This window comes from Ranitomeya variabilis, chromosome 3 (genome assembly GCF_051348905.1).
Source record: "Ranitomeya variabilis isolate aRanVar5 chromosome 3, aRanVar5.hap1, whole genome shotgun sequence".
Classification (NCBI taxonomy): Eukaryota; Metazoa; Chordata; class Amphibia; order Anura; family Dendrobatidae; genus Ranitomeya; species Ranitomeya variabilis.
This window is the reverse complement of record NC_135234.1, coordinates 105,535,698-105,549,743: the sequence shown is the minus strand read 5'-3', so window position 1 is coordinate 105,549,743 and position 14,046 is coordinate 105,535,698. Positions and strand designations below refer to the sequence as shown.

The 14,046-nt window shown below is 46.2% G+C and overlaps 1 protein-coding gene across 1 annotated transcript; it reads right to left on the bottom strand.

The window, feature by feature from the left end:
- Positions 1–638: 638 nt before the first annotated feature.
- On the bottom strand, positions 639–5,131 carry LOC143817626 (uncharacterized). Its single transcript, XM_077299118.1, has 3 exons — positions 4,643–5,131; positions 4,104–4,496; positions 639–645 (listed from the first exon to the last, which is right to left on the bottom strand). The coding sequence occupies exons 1-3, from the start codon at positions 4,987–4,989 to the stop codon at positions 639–641; spliced, it is 747 nt and encodes a 248-aa protein (XP_077155233.1). The 5' UTR covers positions 4,990–5,131.
- Positions 5,132–14,046: the final 8,915 nt, after the last annotated feature.

Sequence of the window (14,046 nt, the reverse complement as noted above, 5' to 3'; positions counted from 1 at the left end):
ATTGATGTGGACCTCCTTATCACCTGCATACAGGAGCGTGGCCCGTTGTGGGACAGCCATGACCCCCGGCACATGGACCAGGTGGTGATCAGGCGTTTGTGGGTAGAGGTGGCAAAGTCGCTGTGGGATGGCTTTGACAGTGCCTCCGCCAAGGACAAAGGCAACTTTAGTGAGTATTGCTGAGACGCTGCTATGACCCATCTTGCCAGGATAAACACAAACGTGTGTGATGCGTTCAACGCCTAAACTTTGCATCGCACACGGTTGTTTTATCCTTTTAAAATGCTAAATATGTAACCTTATTTTTTTGTTTAATTTACAGTTAAAAAGTTGAGGACCAGATGGCGATCCATGAAGGACCGTTTCAATAAGGGGCTCCGTGCAGAGGAGGAGCAATCGAGGAGCGGTGCTGCTGCGGCCAAGTCGGTGCCATATAAGTATAACCGGCAACTACAATTCATGAGACCCATCCTTGGCCGCCGACAGTAAGTATTTAATCCACATAGCATATTGCACAGCCACATTGTACATTGCCCAGACACATAGCATATTTCACAGCCACATAGTACATTGCCCAGCCACGTACATTGTGCATCCACATAGTATATTGCCAGGCTACTATATTGCAGCCACATACTTCACGTTCTAGGCACGTATACACATAGTTTATTTACAAGGAACATAGTGTATTGGCCATCCATGTAGCCAGCGTAGCATATTGGCCATCCTTTTTCCTTAGTGGAATGGTATATAGCCCATAATTTATAGCGTGAGTTGTTGTAGTCCATGACAGGTTACGTTCTGAGTCGTCAGTGTAGTTCTGATCGCAGGAATAATGATGACGTCTGGATCACATGATCCTAACGTCATGGCCATTCCTGCGATCAGATCAGCAAAGTCAGGGGGTTTTTTTAAAAAATTTTTTCTAGACCGTAAATTTTATATTATGTTTGCGACATAGAAGGCATTTTGAAATTATTTTTTGACCCAAAAATTTTTAAAAATATGACAGGGGTATGCATTGCCTTTGGCAGCGGGAATGAACAGTCATTTTCTGCCGTCGGTATGTCCATGATTGTTATCGTGATCCCTAATGGTCAGCTGGCGATAACAATCAGCAATTTATTATAGGCCACACAGACTGAGAGACAGGGGATTGTAATGTTTTGATGTGTCATGTAATGTAAATTTTTTTACAGGAGTTGGCGTATGTGATAGGTTACTAATTGAAGACTAATTTTTTCCTTTTCTTTTCACAGGACACACAGCAGCACCCTCCAGCGAGCTCCCCCCTGTGAAGCGGAACTTCATGAATCGCCATCTGGACCGTCACAGCCCTCCCACAGCGACAGCAGGCTTGCACCACCATCATCTGGAGAACCGGCAGCCGGGCCATCAGGTTTTCCCCTGCCCGAGGCCTCTGGCGCACCTTCGTTCGGGAATTCCCGACAGCGCCAGCGTGCCTCGGACAGGCCAGCCATGCCCGAATTTTTGCACTTGAGCACGGTGTTCCAGAACGGTTTCAAGGCGATGACCGATAAAATGTCCAGTATCGAACGTCGCCTTGAAACCATTGAAGCCGAGCTCTCAAATCCGGCAAAACATTTTTTAAGTACAATTGCTAAGGGCATGGTGGAAAACCTTACGCCGGAACTCCAGATTTCGGTGATGCAGGACTGCAACAATTCCTACGTGAGGGCTCTGCAGCAGGCTCGGGTCGTGCAGTCAGCGACACTGCCCGTAGTGCCGTCGCTGGCTAGCATGACTCCGACTCCTGCTGCAGAGTCACTCCAGCCACCCCACCCTGGTCCAAGTGCCGGGCGACGCCACCACAGGCACCATACTAGTGTGCGGCCCACTCCTGCTCCTGCCAGGGCCTCATCCTCCCGTAGGAGTGCTTCTGGGGGATATGCCACAGAAGGCCGGAAAAAAAAAACACATAAGAGGAGGCACACAGAGAGACACACAGAGGCACAGGTTCTGGCTGCTCCAGTACAGACACCATCTCGTCGTGGCTCTAGCCACAGCAGGAGCAGCCAGGGCCAACCAAGCCAAAAATACAGGCGGCTTGTGTTGCCTCCTCCCTCCCCTACTGATGATGCGGTCTCCCCAGTGTACCCTGCGGGGGGTTTGGACCTGCCGTCAAGCCTTCTCGACTATGGCTCCTCCTCCTCCTCCTCCTATTCCACTCCCCGTCCACGTTCAAGAACTCGAAGCTACCGGTCACCGCTGGTAGCGGATGTTGTTCCCCCCCCCGGCTGTTGATACCCCCTAATTTTCTTTTCCATTTTTTTTCTGTTTCCACCCAATAAAAAGTTATTTTTTTGAATACAATATTTGGTCTTCTTTTCAAGTACACTGCTCGGTAATTCACTCCGTGCGCCGTTTATTTGTGCTTCAAACACCTCATATATGCAATGTCAGACAGTATTGTTGGATTTTTTAATTTTACCGTTTCTTTGGGTGTCTCTCATTGCTGTATGAGGTGTTTCCAAGTGTTTCCAAACACTAAAGTGTATGAGTTGTTTTCAAAGAAAATGGGTATGTGTCCACGCTCAGGATTGCATCCGGATTTGGTCAGGATTTTAATTCAATATTTGTAGCCAAAACCAGGCGTGGGTGATAAATACAGCAGTGGTGCATATGTTTCTATTCTACTTTTCCTAATTGTTCCACTCCTGGTTTTGGCTTACAAATATTGTTGAAAAAACCTGAGCAAATACGGATGCAATCCTGAACGTGGACACATACTGTAAAGGTACCTTCACACTTAACAATGCTGCAGCCAAACATACAACGATGCAATTCACTGCAGCATCGCTATTTGGGAGCTGGAGAGCTGTCTGTGTGACAGCTCTCCAGCGACCAACGATGCCGAGGTCCCCGGGTAACCATGGTAAACATCGGGTTGCTAAGCGCAGGGCGCACTTCCGATGTTTACCCTGGTTACCAGTGTAAAATGAAAAAAAAAAAACATATTCACAATCGCATCCCCCGGCGTCAGCTTCCCTGCACTGACTGAGTGACGTCCCTCACAGCAAAGCGGTCACATCAACGCTGTGCTGTGCATTCACTTTACGGCCGGCGCTCAGTCAGTGAAGGAAGCGGACGCCAGGGGACGCGAAGATGAGTATATTTATTTTTATTTTTTAGTTTAAATTTAACACTGGTAACCACGGTAAACATCGGGTTACTAAGCGCGGCCTTGTGCTTGGTAACCCGATGTTTACCCTGGTTACCATTGTAAAACATCGCTGGTATCGTTGCTTTGGCTGGCACACACAACGATAAACGGCGATCTGACAAAACAAATGCATATGTTATATGCTAAGGCATAAATTTGGTCTTTGAAAAAGGGTATAAAACGTAGAAAACTTTTTTATTAAACAACATTTTAAAAAGAAAGGTTAGAAATTTTTAGATAAGGCACATTACATTTGTGAACTATAGGTAGATGCAAAATTTAACATAACCAAACCAACCAAAGTGGATTTATTGCACATAATGTAGAATTAATTTATTACCATATTATATTTATAGCACAATCACAATACAGGGATTTATTGGTGTAGTTAAATCCAGAATAAAGTCCAACAGTAAAACATAAACACTACACCATTGTATCTTGCCATGACACCCGGCCAACATCTGACACAAAATAGGCCGCAAAACGATCCCTCATGTGTGCAATTTCCACACTTGTCCTCAGAGGATGATCCTGGTAATCGGGCAATGGGTTTGCTATGGGTTCATCCAGTTCAATGTTCAGTCTCTCTTTGGTCAGAATATAATTGTGGAGAACCACACACGCCTTCACCACCTCATCCACGGTCTCAGTTTTCAGATTAATGGCGGATCCTAATATCCGCCATTTGGAGACAAGGATGCCAAAGGCGCACTCCACAGTCCTTCTGGCCCTGGACAGTCTATAATTGAAAACCCTTTTTGTATGGTCCAGGCCCCGACTGGAGTAGGGTTTCAATAGGTTGGCAGACATTTGGAATGCCTCATCCCCAACCACAACAAATGGCATCGCAGGGTCTTCGGTGTGTGGAAGAGGTCGTGGCTGTGGGAAATTAAAATTGTTGGTATATAATTTTTGCCCCATATCCGACTCTTTAAATGTGCGCAAGTCATTTGCACGGCCAAACGCACCAATGTCCACTGCGAGAAAACGGCAGTCCGCACCGGCAATTGCCATTAGCACAGTGGAAAAATATTTTTTGTAGTTGTAGAACATGGATCCACTTTTCCCAGGCTTGGTAATCCGAATATGCTTTCCATCCACCGCGCCAATACAGTTTGGGAAAGAACACAGTTGGTCAAATTTCTGGGCGTTGTACTCCCAGATTTCTCTTGTAGGGACGGGTAAAAATTCCTCCCGGAGATTATCCCACAAAGCGCGGCAGGTCTCAGCAATAATCCCGGAGAGAGTGGAGACTCCAATCCGGAATTGAAACTGAAGGGATCTCAAGGTCTCTCCAGTAGCCAGGAAACTGCCAAGAAGAGAAAGAAATTACATTAAAGTACACATTAAAGTACATTGCAATTTATAAAAGTACATTGACCATACCACCCCCAAAAAAAATTAAAAAAAAAAAAAAGGAAAGAACATATCTCAGTCATTCAAACAGCTACGTACCGTAGAGTCACCAGAAGCCGCTCCTCTGCGGATATAGCTCTCCGGAGCTGAGTATCCTGCCTGCTAATGGATCCTTCCACCCGACGCAGAAGATACCGGAAGCTCTCCTGAGACATCCTGGTGTACTCGAAATATTTCTCCAGGTTCTCATTCAGTTCGCCAAACAAGCTATGGTATGCTCCACGGCTCTCCCGGACTTCCAAGATAGGGTGTATCCAAAATCGGCGATGAATCCATCTCCGTTTTTCTCTTTCTCTTTGATGAGCACAGGCGACAGCATAGGCATGAGCCAAGGCAAATTCCATCTCCATATCCATGACGATACTGTCCATGGGACGCTCCATCATGAATACCAGCAAAATGGGAGGAATTCATGTCTGCCATGGTATATATACACAATTACATAAACACCAACCCTCTTCTAGCCATTGGTGGTCCTTATCTATTGTGTAGACACTTTTTTTTGTGGGTGGGATGAAGAATGACTCACTGCACAAAAAACGCATGCGGCGCAAAACGCTGCGTTTTTTGTTGAAAACGCAGCGTTGTGCATGCGTTTTGCTGCGTTTTTGTTTGCGTTGTGCGTTGCGTCTCCGACGCTGCGGCGCACAACGCAAATGTGAACGTAGCCTTAGGCTGGTTTCACACTTGCGTTTTTGTCTGCAGCGTTTTTGCACAAAAAACGCATGCGTTTTTCCCCCTATATTTAACATTGAAAACGCATGCGTTTTTTGTACGCGTTTGGTCGCGTTTGTAAATGCATGCGTTTTTTTTCTGCATGCGTTCATTTTCAAAAATGCAACCTGTAGCATTTTCTTGCGCGTTTTTTTTGCCGCGAAAAAACGCATGCGTTTTTTCGCGGCAAAAAAAATGCATTGCTGTCTATGTAAACGCATGCGTTTTTAAGCACATGCGTTTGTTTGCGTTAAAAACGCATGCGTTTTTATAGAAAAAAAACAGAAAACACACTGAAAAGCCACCCACCACCATCAAGGTGATAAAGGGATCCAAACCCTAACCCTAACTCTACCCCTAACCTCACCCCTAACCGTTTAATGAACATTTTCTGACAGTCATAGGGCCACGTATTTAAGTGCCACGTATCACGTATTTCAGTGCCACGTATTTAAGTGCCACGTATTTAAGTGCCACGTATCACATATTTCAGTGCCACGTATGACGTATTTCAGTGCCACGTATTTCAGTGCCACGTATTTAAGTGCCACGTATTTCAGTGCCACATATTTAAGTGCCATGTATTTCAGTGCCACGTATTTCACTGCCACGATATTTCAGTGCCACATATTTAAGTGCCACGTCTTTCAGTGCCACGATATTTCAGTGCCACGTATTTAAGTGCCACGTACTGTAAATACTATAACTACGTGGTTATACGTGGCACTGAAATATCGTGGCATTTACGTGAAATACGTGGCACTTAAATACGTGGCACTTATATACGTGGCACTTATATACGTGGCACTTATACACGTGGCACTTACATACGTGGCACTTAAATACGTGGCACTTAAATACGTGGCACTTATATACGTGGCCACTGAAATATTGTGGCACTTATATACGTATATACGTATATAAACGTATTTCAGTGCCACGCATTTCAGGTTAGGGGTAGGGTTAGGGTTAGGGGTAGGGTTAGGGTTAGGGGTAGGGTTAGGGGTAGGGTTAGGGTTAGGGTTTTTTGTTTTTTTTCTTGTTTTCTTGTGTTTTTCTATAAAAACGCATGCGTGTAAAAAACGCATGCGTTTCACCGCGTTTACATGCGTTTTTTCACACATGCGTTTTTTTAAAAAACGCATGCAGATAAAAACGCAAGTGTGAAACCAGCCTTAGACAGTCTCTGACTTTTATATTGCTTTCTATGGTCCATGTTTTGGTTATAAAGCATATCACTAGTGTTGAGCGATACCGTCCGATACTTAAAAGTATCGGTATCGGAAAGTATCGGCCGATACCGGCAAAGTATCGGATCTAATCCGATACCGATACCCGATACCAATACAAGTCAATGGGACTCATGTATCGGACGGTATCCCTGATGGTTCCCAGGGTCTGAAGGAGAGGAAACTCTCCTTCAGGCCCTGGGAACCATATTAATGTGTAAAATAAAGAATTAAAATAAAAAATATTGCTATACTCACCTCTCCGACGCAGCCTGCACCTTACCGAGGGAACCGGCAGCGTTGTTTGCTTAAAATTCGCGCTTTCCTTACGTGAAGTCCCGGCTTGTGATTGGTCGCGTGCCGCCCATGTGGCCGCGACGCAACCAATCACAGCAAGCCGTGACGTAATTTCAGGTCCTTCAGGATTTTAAAATTACGTTCCGGCGTTGTGATTGGTCGCGTCGCGGTCACATGGGCGACGCGACCAATCACAAGCCGTGACGTCACGGGAGGCAGGAGACGCGCGCATTTTAAAATGCGCGCGTGTCCAGCCTCCCGTGACGTCACGGCTTGTGATTGGTCGCGTCGCCCATGTGGCCGCGACGCAACCAATCACAGCAAGCCGTGACGTAATTTCAGGTCCTTCAGGATTTTAAAATTACGTTCCGGCGTTGTGATTGGTCGCGTCGCGGTCACATGGGCGACGCGACCAATCACAAGCCGTGACGTCACGGGAGGCTGGGCACGCGCGCAATCACAAGCCGGGACTTCACGTAAGGAAGTTAAAGCGCGAATTTTAAGCAAACAATGCTGCCGGTTCCCTCGGTAAGGTGCAGGCTGCGTCGGAGAGGTGAGTATAGCAATATTTTTTATTTTAATTCTTTATTTTACACATTAATGTTGTTTCGATACCGATACCCGATACCACAAAAGTATCGGATCTCGGTATCGGAATTCCGATACCCGCAAGTATCGGCCGATACCCGATACTTGCGGTATCGGAATGCTCAACACTACATATCACTTAACACTGTGTCCAGAAGCTCAGTAGTCATCTGGTTTTAATCATTTAGTATAATATAGGTGACACATTCCCATATCTATCCATCGTATCAACATACATAATGAATCTATTGAGCTGAATCTTGTCATAACAAGGCGATATCAATTAAAAAAAAAGATTTGAGATTTTGTGAAACCTATAGCAAGATCCTTTGAAATCTTTTCTACTAAGACAGCACGTTTCTATTAGGCTAGTTTCACATTTGCGGTAGAATGTGCAGCGTTTATGCCGCAACCTAAAACACACGATAAACCGCATGCAAACGCATGCAAACACAGCATTTTTTTAGACGCATAAGGTAACGCATGCGGTAAAAAAACCGCAATGTTTACATGCTTTTTCATGCGTTTTGCATGCGTTTGTGTTTTCTGGGTGCATGGTAGAAAATTTTACAGGAGAAAAATCTAGATAAACAGACACCTCCAACAGTGGGCGTGTGTTATGGGATATCTTTATATAGACCCTTGGTCAGCTGAAATCTTCACAGTTTGGTACTGTATCCTGTGTCACGATGGTGGATCTTCGCATGGAGAGCTTTTATTTCAACCTGGATTTAAGTATAAAGCTGTTTCTTGCCTATGGGTTTGCTTGGGAGCAGCAAAGAAATCGAGAAAGACAGAGAAGAACACGGCATGGGCGTTATTGGAGACACCCCATTATTGAACTCTGGGAGAGCCGTGGAGCCTACCACATGCTATATGGCGAGCTTAATGCCAACCCTGACAAATTCCCAGAATAGACCAGGATGTCTCAAGAGACTTTTCAGGATTAGCTTGGTTGTGTCCAAGGAGCCATCCAGAGACAGGACACCCAGCTCCGTAGAGCGATTCCTGCAGAGGAACGTCTCCTGGTCACACTAAGGTACGTAATAATTCTAAACAAATGCCTGTCATAATTATTATTGTTCTGCAATGGAAAATAAGAAAACAACAGAGACAGAAAACAGGCAAGAATATTCAAAGTCAAGAAAAAAAATGAGTAAAGAAGAAAAATGTAAAGAAAGAGCAAAGTAAAGAAATGAACAATCAAGAATAGTACAGTCAGGATACAATAAACAGAGTACAATCAGTGAGGTATACTTACACGCTGCCTTGACACACAAACGTGTCCATGCTGCTCCTGCTCGGCCTCTGCCGTAGTTGAAGAACTGTTCTGAAAAAAAAAAAAAAAAATTGTCACATGTGTAGATGTGACAGAGAATGCTTACCAATCTGAAGAGGTGAGTACTCACTTCACTTTCATTTCCACTTTGTTCAGGCCCAAGACGTTGCTCCTCAGAAGAAGACGACGACATTCTGATGCATGCAGCAAGAAAAAAGAGACAGAAATTATTAGGACATATAGAGAGAGAAAAAAGAAAATACAGACATTGGCTTTGATACTCACATTGTTCAAAGTGTAGTTTCCTCACAGCTTCAGAGATTGTTCTCTTGTTCCCAGTCTGCTGAGTAGTGACCTGCAAATGCCCACTCCCTCCTTTTATCAGTTTGTATGTGGGGGGTGGCCAGGGCTGTATTTAGAGTTTATGCTGCCCTAGGCACTTTTAGTGCTGCCTTCCCCTTTGGTGAGTATGACACTATCGGCAGTGACTTTGGCAAAAATCGCTGATGTGAAAGTAGCCTTTTGCAGCAGATCCAGCAGTTTTTCCGCATCTGCCGCGTAATGGATCACTTACGGAAACACTGCGTTCGACCTCATTCATTCCCTATGGGATTTGCGGACATTTGCGGCACTTGCTGTGATCCGGCAAATGCGGTACCATACCTCCCAACTTGTGAAGAAGGGAAAGAGGGGCAAAGTTTGCGGCACACACAGCGCCGCGGCAAACTTTTAGGCCGCGCATCTGACCACACCCATTTCACAACTAGTCACACCCATATCCACGCCCCAACCACACCCATTTAGTACTGCTGATCACACTGTTTCATAAACAATACTTATAAACAAAAAAGTATGGCCACACAGTGCTCCATACTGTATAATGGTGCCACATGATGCTCAATACTGTATAATGGCCACACATGATGCTCAATACTGTATAATCATCACACATGATGCTCCATACTGTATAATGGCCCCACATAATGCCTCATTCTGTATAATGGCCACACATGATGCTCCATACTGTATAATGGCCCCACATGATGCTCAATACTGTATAATGGCCACACATGATGCTCCATACTGTATAATGGCCCCACATGATGCGCAATACTGTATAATGGCCACACATGATGCGCAATACTGTATAATGGTCCCACATGATGCTCAATACTGTATAATGGCCCCACATGATGCTCAATATTGTATAATGGCCACACATGATGCTCCATACTGTATAATGGCCACACATAGTGCTCCATACTGTATAATAGCCACACAGTGCTCCATACTGTATAATGGCCCCACATGATGCTCCATACAGTATAAAGGCTCCACACAATGCTCCATACTGTATAATGGCCACACATGATGCTCAATACTGTATAGTGGCCACACATGATGCTTCATACTGTATAATGGCCCCACATGATGCTCAATACTGTATAATGGCCACACATGATGCTCCATACTGTTTAATGGCCCCACATGATGCTCAATACTGTATAATGGCTACACATGATGCTCAATACTGTATAATGGCTACACATGATGCTCCATACTGTTTAATGGCCCCACATGATGCTCCATACTGTATATTGGCCCCACATGATGCTTCATACTGTATAATGGCCCCACATGATGCTTCATACTGTATAATGGCCACAAATGATGCTCCATACTGTATAATGGCCACCCATGATGCTCCATACTGTATAATGGCCACAAATGATGCTCCATACTGTACAATGGCCACACATGATGCTCCATACTGTATAATGGCCACACATGATGCTCCATACTGTATAATGGCCACACATGATGCTCTATACTGTATAATGCCCCCCTCCCATCTTGTATGCATGGCTCATCTCCCCCCTCCCATCTTGTATGCATGGCTAATCCACCCTCTCTGTATGCATGGCTCATCTCCCCCCTCCTCCCTGTATGCATGGCTCATCTCCCCCCCTCCTGTATGCATGGCTCATCTCCCCCCTCTTGCATGCATGGCTCATCTCCCCCCTCCCTGTATGCATGGCTCATCTCCCTCCCCCTCCTGTATGCATGGCTCATCGCCCCCTCTTGTATGCATGGCTCATCTCCCCCCTCCCTGTATGCATGGCTCATCTCCCCCCTCTTGTATGCATGTCTCATCTCTCCCTCCTCCCTGTATGCATGGCTCATCTCCCCCCCTCCTTTATGTATGGCTCATTTCCCCCCTCTTGTATGCATGGCTCATCTCCCCCCTCCCTATATGCATGGCTCATCTCTCCCCCCTCCCTGTATGCATGGCTCATCTCCCCCCTCCTGTACGCATGGCTCATCTCCCCCCTCCTGTATGCATGGCTCATCTCCCCCCCTCCTGTATGCATGGCTCATCTACCCCCTCCTCCTGTATGCATGGCTCATCTACCCCCTCCCTGTATGCATGGCTCATCTCCCCCCCTCCCTGTTTGCATGGCTCATCTCCCCCCTCTTGTATGAATGGCTCATCTCCCCCCTCCCTGTATGCATGGCTCATCTCCCCCCCTCCTGTATGCATGGCTCATCTCCTCCCCCCTCCTGTATGCATGGCTCATCCTCCTCCCTCCCATCCAGTATGCATGGCTCATCGGCTCCCCGCTCCCATCTTGCATGGCTCGGCTCCCTGTCCTCCTTCATCCTCCCCCCTTCCTCCCTGGCTGTCATACTCACCTTTCCCACACCGCGGCGAACATCTCTCCATCTCTGTCCCGGCGCAGCATCTTCTTCCTGTGTGAGCGGTCACGTGGTACCGCTCATTAAGGTCATGAATATGCATCCATATTCATCACCTTAATGAGCGGTACCACGTGACCGCTCACACAGGACGAGCTGCCGGCGCTGAGACCAGGCATCGCTGGAGTAGGGTGAGTATGACGTCTTCAAAGAGGCAGGTGGTCGGGCGGCCGGGGGGGAGTGTTGGGGGATGACGGGGGTGAGTGGTCAGGAGGTGACCCCGGAATATAATTAGAAAAGAAAAAAAACTTACTCAGGTGCCGCCCCCCACCTAGTGGCAAATATGGCCCTGGGGGTGGCTAATCAGTGGCTAATCAGTGTCTAGACAGGTTTTCCTGTGGAAAAACGCATGCGTTCAGAAACGCAAACAAACGCATGTGCTTGCGAATGCATGCATTCTCATAGACTGAAATGCGTTTTTTTGCCGCATTCCTTCTGCTAACAACCGCATACGTTTCTAGGCAGCAAATTCACGCCTCTGAAATTACAACGTGTTGCGTTTACCGCGCCAAGCCGCAGACAACAAAGCGACGCATGCGTCGTCAAACGCGGCAAAAAGCATCCAATCGCAGGCACCTGCCTCCCTAATGTTAAAGATAGGAATACACGACGCATGCGGAAAAATGCAGCATAAATGCTGCGGACACAACCGCAAATGTGAAACCAGCCTTAGTGATACGTATAGAAATAATTTACAGGATCTTGTGAATGTGATCTTATTTTCCTCATTATTTTTCTCAGGGCTGAAAAAGAATAGATAGCAGTGATTGTATTTTCCTCATTATTTTTCTCGGGGCTGAAGAAGATTAGATAGCAGAGATTGTACGACACTTAAGGCCCCGTCTCACATAGCGAGATCGCTAGCGAGATCGCTGCTGAGTCACAAGTTTTGTGACGCAACAGCGACCTCCATAGCGATCTCGCTATGTGTGACACGTACCAGCGATCAGGCCCCTGCTGCGAGATCGCTGGTCGTGTCGGAATGGCCTGGACCTTTTTTTGGTCGTTGAGGCCCCGCTGACATCGCTGAATCGGTGTGTGTGACACCGATCCAGCGATGTCTTCACTGGTAACCAGGGTAAACATCGGGTTACTAAGCGCAGGGCCGCGCTTAGTAACCCGATGTTTACCCTGGTTACCAGCGTAAATGTAAAAAAAAAAAAAACAATACATACTCGCCTTCTGATGTCCGTCAGGTCCCTAGCCGTCTGCTTCCTGCTCTCACTGACTGCCGGCCGTACAGTGAGAAGTGAGAGCACAGCAGTGACGTCACCGCTGCGCTCTGCTCTCACTGTACGGCCGGATCTCAGTCAGAGCAGGAAGCAGACGGCAAGGGACCTGGACACCGAAAGGCGAGTATGTACTGTTTGTTTTTTTTGGTAACCAGGGTAAACATCGGGTTACTAAGCGCGGCCCTGCGCTTAGTAACCCGATGTTTACCCTGGTTACCCGGGTGCTGCAGGGGGACTTCGGCATCGTTGAAGACAGTTTCAACGATGCCGAAGTCGTTCCCCTGATCGTTGGTCGCTGGAGAGAGCGGTCTGTGTGACAGCTCCCCAGCGACCACACAGCGACTTACCAACGATCACGGCCAGGTCGTATCGCTGGTCGTGATCGTTGGTAAATCGCTTAGTGAGACGGGGCCTTTACGGCAGAGCGTAGGCCCTTAGTGCTGTCTGAAGTGCACACTACGGTTGTAAGGAGCAGTGCTACTCTTCGGTAATTAAGATGTGCGGTTATAGCAAATCAGACAGCAAGGGGAATTCATTTTATATGAAATCTCCTTAGTCTTGGTTTTCCTATCTCTGATGAAGCCTCATAGCTTTCATACAGATTACTAATTATGGAAGACATGGCTAATGTTCAACCTTTGCCTAATTAAGTTCCCAGTGCAACTGCAATTCCTAATGGTATTACAGTGCTGAGTAATATAACCAGAGATTAAGTGTGTTCTAGGAATTAATAAAGACAAATAGATTATGGAAGCACATTAGATATATATATTTATAGGTTAAAGGTAACAGCTAAATAGAGATAAAGAAATTCAGTCTCTTCTCCATCAAATTAACATATCAGAGCGTACCCACAAAACCACTAGATCGAGTGAGTCTCTTCAAGAACTTATTTCCCTCCGCAACAAACTCAAAGATTTGTTAAACGTGAAATCAGCAAAACTGTTCATGTACTGCAGACATCGCTTCTACATGCATGGTAACAGAAGTAGCAAACTCACTACACAGTTGCTTAAACAGCAAAAAGAAAAGAAATTCATTAAATATATTTTCACTAAGACAAACAAGAGAGTTGTGGACTCTAAGGAAATTGCTGAAACCTTCCGCCAATATTACGAATCTCTTTATAATCTGCCCCCCTCTGACGACATGAAAGACTGTTCAATGGCCATAACCAAAATTCAAAACTTCTTGGCCCCTCTCTCTCTTCCGACAATCTCCCCTAAGGATTGTAATACACTTCTTGCTGAAGTCAGACTAAAAGAGGTGGAAGACACTTTAAAAGTTACCCCCAATGGTAAATCTCCCGGTCCTGACGGGTTCCTGACGGGTTCCCGGTAGGATGCT

What these genes read in the sequence shown, in the direction of transcription:
- LOC143817626 (XM_077299118.1), bottom strand. Translation starts at nt 4,989, where the DNA reads ATGATGGAGCGTCCCATGGACAGTATCGTCATGGATATGGAGATGGAA. An exon ending in CGGCTTCTGGTGACTCTACG is followed by an intron (nt 4,497 to 4,642) that starts GTACGTAGCTGT and finishes TCTTCTTGGCAG; the next exon opens with TTTCCTGGCTACTGGAGAGA.